The sequence below is a fragment of the Dreissena polymorpha genome, chromosome 2 (genome assembly GCF_020536995.1).
Source record: "Dreissena polymorpha isolate Duluth1 chromosome 2, UMN_Dpol_1.0, whole genome shotgun sequence".
NCBI lineage: Eukaryota > Metazoa > Mollusca > Bivalvia > Myida > Dreissenidae > Dreissena > Dreissena polymorpha.
Genome location: NC_068356.1, coordinates 112,092,695 through 112,096,671, shown reverse-complemented (window position 1 = coordinate 112,096,671; position 3,977 = coordinate 112,092,695). Strand labels below are relative to the sequence as shown.

Here is a 3,977-nt window from a genome sequence, read left to right as displayed (position 1 = left end):
ACGAATACGGGTCTTTCGAGGACTTTGTTGGTGCCAATAAAGCATGGTGCAAACTCTCTACAGGTGGAAGCGTTAAGGAAATAATTGAACACTGGGGCCTGGGAGAAACTAGTCTATTAATTTCGTATACCGGAAATGGTTGCGACGATGTTGAGGATTATAATCGTACCGTGAAACCGGCTTTGGTTAAGATAATTAGATCTTCAGCAGCCTTGGTCCTCACACACGCTACAGGTTTGGCATCAGATGTATTACACGCTGTGGTCCATGACATCGAAGCAGCCTCGGATTATTCACCGATTGCAATCGGCATCTTTTCTTTGTCACAGAAAGAAGCGATAGAGACAAACTGTAAGCTCAAAAGCTGCTGCGACAATCACCAATCGTATGCATATCTGTCGCATTTCATCTTTTGCGACGACGCAACAGACCCTGACAAAACACGTGTTGAGATCACGGAGCAAATAAGTAAGAACTTCAAGGTACCTGTACTGTCACTCGTCAATGTTGCGATTAAAAATCACGTTAAATTCATTAGAATGTCAATCGACAGCAAGCATCCAGTCATTACAATCACACGGGATAAGGACCCATATGAGGCGAAATTCCATTTTGAAACAAATCGTGACTTTATTGTCAACGAGATCCTCAGTACAACAAACGATCCAGAAAAGCTTTTTGAGGCGATAATTAAAACAATCTTAATAGGAAAAGATGAACACGTTGATTATCTTAAAATGGCCGTTGTACTGAATGCGCCTGAAGTTACAGTTTCTGCAATGATTTCAAGCAGTTCAAAATGGAAGTCTGATGAAGATATATGTTATAGACAGAAGATGTTGTCATCCGCATTGGCATTTGATTATGGCGAAACAACGTTGGTTCTTTTGAGATCAATGAAGGACATTGATCTAAGAGCTTTAGAATTCGGTACAATGTCACACAAATCCATAGCTCGGGTTGAAAAGTACTTACAGGCAACCGTCGGTGTCAACATGAACATGCCCAAAGAAAAATCAGAAGCAAATGATTGCGCTTACCTATGGTTGTTTATTTGGGCGATTTGCAATGAAAAGTTTGATGTGGCGAATGCGCTGTGGAGTTTGGTTGATTCGAAAATGGCAACGGCCTTGTTAGCCAGCCGATGCCTTGATTCTATGCGAAAGAACACCGTAGACGGAAATCAACGAGACACATTGAATCAAAATTGGTCGCTGTACACGGAAAGAGCAAACACTATCTTGGACAACTGCTTCAGTGCTAAAAGAACCCTTACTAAAGCGATGCTTGTCAAATGCAGGGAAACATTTGGTGATTCGTCAGCTTTGCTTATCGGAAAAACAAACAAGAAGTTCATCGAAAATCGAGCATGTCAAGCAAAACTTAATGACATATGGATGGGACCCTTGAAATCTGACCAGGACGCGAACCCGAATTGGAAGATCGTCATATGCCTTGCACTTCCGATACTATCTTCCATTCTACTCCACTTCAAAGAAGACAAAGATCAACAAAAGTGTTGTAACGTGTATTCACGCCCTTTCTGTGGTAAAGTGTGTCATTTCATGAACAGTCCGATCGTCAAGTTTCTTTACTGCACCGTATCTTACCTCGTATTTCTACTATTCTATGCTCATGAAATAATGTTCAAAGTCTACGAAAACCCAACCGTTATCGAGTACCTACTTATGGCCTGGGTTGTAGCGTTTCTTACTGAAGAAATTAAAATGTTCATTGAAGAAGACGTCTATTTCCGCGACGCATGGAACTGGTTGGATCTGGCTGCAATTGTCCTGTTTTGCGGCGGCACATGTCTTCGATTTCTTACATGCTGTCTTGACGTTGGAAGAGTGTTGCTGGCAATGTCATTCATGCTCTTTTCTCTGAGACTTTTGCATTTTTTCTCGTCACTGAAAGTTATCGGACCCCTTTTGGTTATGATTGGTAGGATGCTCAAAGACTTGGTTCAATTCCTGCTCATACTGGCCGTGGTTTATATATCATTTGCCGTCACGATGCAAGCGATCCTCTATCCAATGTCGTCATTCGAGTTTCAAACAATGCAAAATGCACTGAAGAGGCCATACTGGAGTATTTTTGGACAACTAGAACAAACGCTTGACGAATTCCAAGGTATTGAAGGGTTTGACTCCTGGTAGAAAACTAATTGCATTTTTTTTGCTTTTTGTTAGAAAAACACTTGACGTATTTCAGGGTAATGAAGGTTTTTACTCCTGGTAGAGAAAAAAATGATTTATTTTGCTTTTTGTTAAAACAAACGCTTGGCGAATTCCAAGGCATTGAAGGTTTTTACTCCTGGTAGAGAAATATTTGCATTTGTTTTGCTTTTTGTTAGAACAAACGCTTGACGTATTCCGATGAATTGACGGTTTGTATACTTGGTAGACAAATGTTAGATTTTTTGCTTTTTGATGAAATATGTGTGTATTTAAAATATATGAATTTTAATGTGTACTTCATTGTATCGTTATACGCGACTTACTTGCCCTTGTAAAAATGATAATTTGATCGACTGCCACACACGTTTCCAGGAATAGCTCTTTTAAAATACGTTTTGATCAAAATGTTTGACTACAGTGGTAAGTGTGTGAATGGTAAATGTATTGTGTCGCAATTTATTCACCGTTCGTTTTTTCAGTAACGCTGTATAGCTCTTATTCCAGGAGTCAATTGCGACGACAAATCTACGTACGACAGCACTGATTCGAAGCTACAAATGTGTCCTACCAAACTGGGAACCTACATAGCACCCGTATTGTTGGCCATATTCATGCTGATTGTTCAGATCCTTTTGTTGAACCTCCTCATTGCCATGTTCAGCTATTCCTTTACGAAGATCCACCACGACACGGATAGGCACTGGTGCTACCTGAGGTTTAGATTGATACACGCGTATTACCACTTGCCAACTATACCACCTCCGTTTTCTGCATTTTATAACGTTTACGTCATTGTGACGCTTTTGTTCCGCCGTTGCAAACGCAATTCAACAATGGAAACGAGTGTCTTCTGCGAGAAGCTGAACAAAAATGAAAACGAAAAGCTACAACGATGGGAGACCATTCATTCATGCGATGAAACGGCGGTAACTCAAAAATCTGATTTACAAGAAGAGTCAAAAGTGTCAAGCCCAACGCCGAAATATAGTCCTCCAGACACCGTTGTTAAAAAAGTGTTTTTCAAAAACTTCAAAAGCAAGATATTGAGGAATCAGATATCTAGACTAAATTTGATAGATGACAATGACGAATGACAATAAATGTGTAAACAGCTGTATACGTGTATATAAAAATACTCGGTGAGTGACAATCTCATAAAAGTAAATCCTCATATTCGCTCAAATATTTGCCGCAATTCAGCGCTACGGAATACCGTTAGGGCCATCGTGATTACACATTAAAATACAGAGGGCGAGAATGTGAGAATGCGATAGTACGATGGCGACAATGCGACAATACGATGAAGACAGTGCGACACTACGATGGCGACAATACGATAGAACGATGGCGAGAATGCGAGAACGCGATAGTACGATGACAAAAATGCGACAGTGTGCTGACGACATTGCGACAATACGAAAGCGACAGTGCGACATTACGATTGCGACAATGCGATAATGCGATAATACGATAACGACAGTGCGACAATACGATGGCGACAGTGCGATAGTACGATGGCGACAATGCGAAAACGCGATAGTACGATGGCGACAATGCGACAATACGATGACGACAGTGCGACAATACGATGGCGACAATGCGATAGTACGATGGCGACAATGCGATGAAACGATGGCGAAGGTACGATTTGACTATCGCATTGTCGCCATCGTGCTATCGCACTGTCGCCATCGTATTGTCGCACGTCGCATTGTCGTCATCGTACTATCGCGTTCTCGCAATCGTACTATGACATTGTTGCCAGCGTATTGTCGCACTGTCGGCATCGTATTGTCG

General features: G+C 41.3%; 1 protein-coding gene across 1 annotated transcript; it reads left to right on the top strand.

The window, feature by feature from the left end:
* The first annotated feature begins 367 nt into the window (after window positions 1-367).
* LOC127869989 (transient receptor potential cation channel subfamily M member-like 2) lies at window positions 368-3,413 on the top strand. Its single transcript, XM_052412650.1, has 2 exons — window positions 368-2,133; window positions 2,673-3,413. The coding sequence occupies exons 1-2, from the start codon at window positions 540-542 to the stop codon at window positions 3,272-3,274; spliced, it is 2,196 nt and encodes a 731-aa protein (XP_052268610.1). The 5' UTR covers window positions 368-539; the 3' UTR covers window positions 3,275-3,413.
* The last annotated feature ends 564 nt before the right edge of the window (window positions 3,414-3,977 follow it).

Excerpts from the sequence above, each read along its gene's own strand:
- LOC127869989 (XM_052412650.1), top strand. The coding sequence starts at position 540 with ATGTCAATCGACAGCAAGCATCCAGTCATTACAATCACACGGGATAAG. Across the intron at positions 2,134-2,672 it reads AACGCTTGACGAATTCCAAG|CTCTTATTCCAGGAGTCAAT; the intron begins GTATTGAAGGGT and ends AACGCTGTATAG.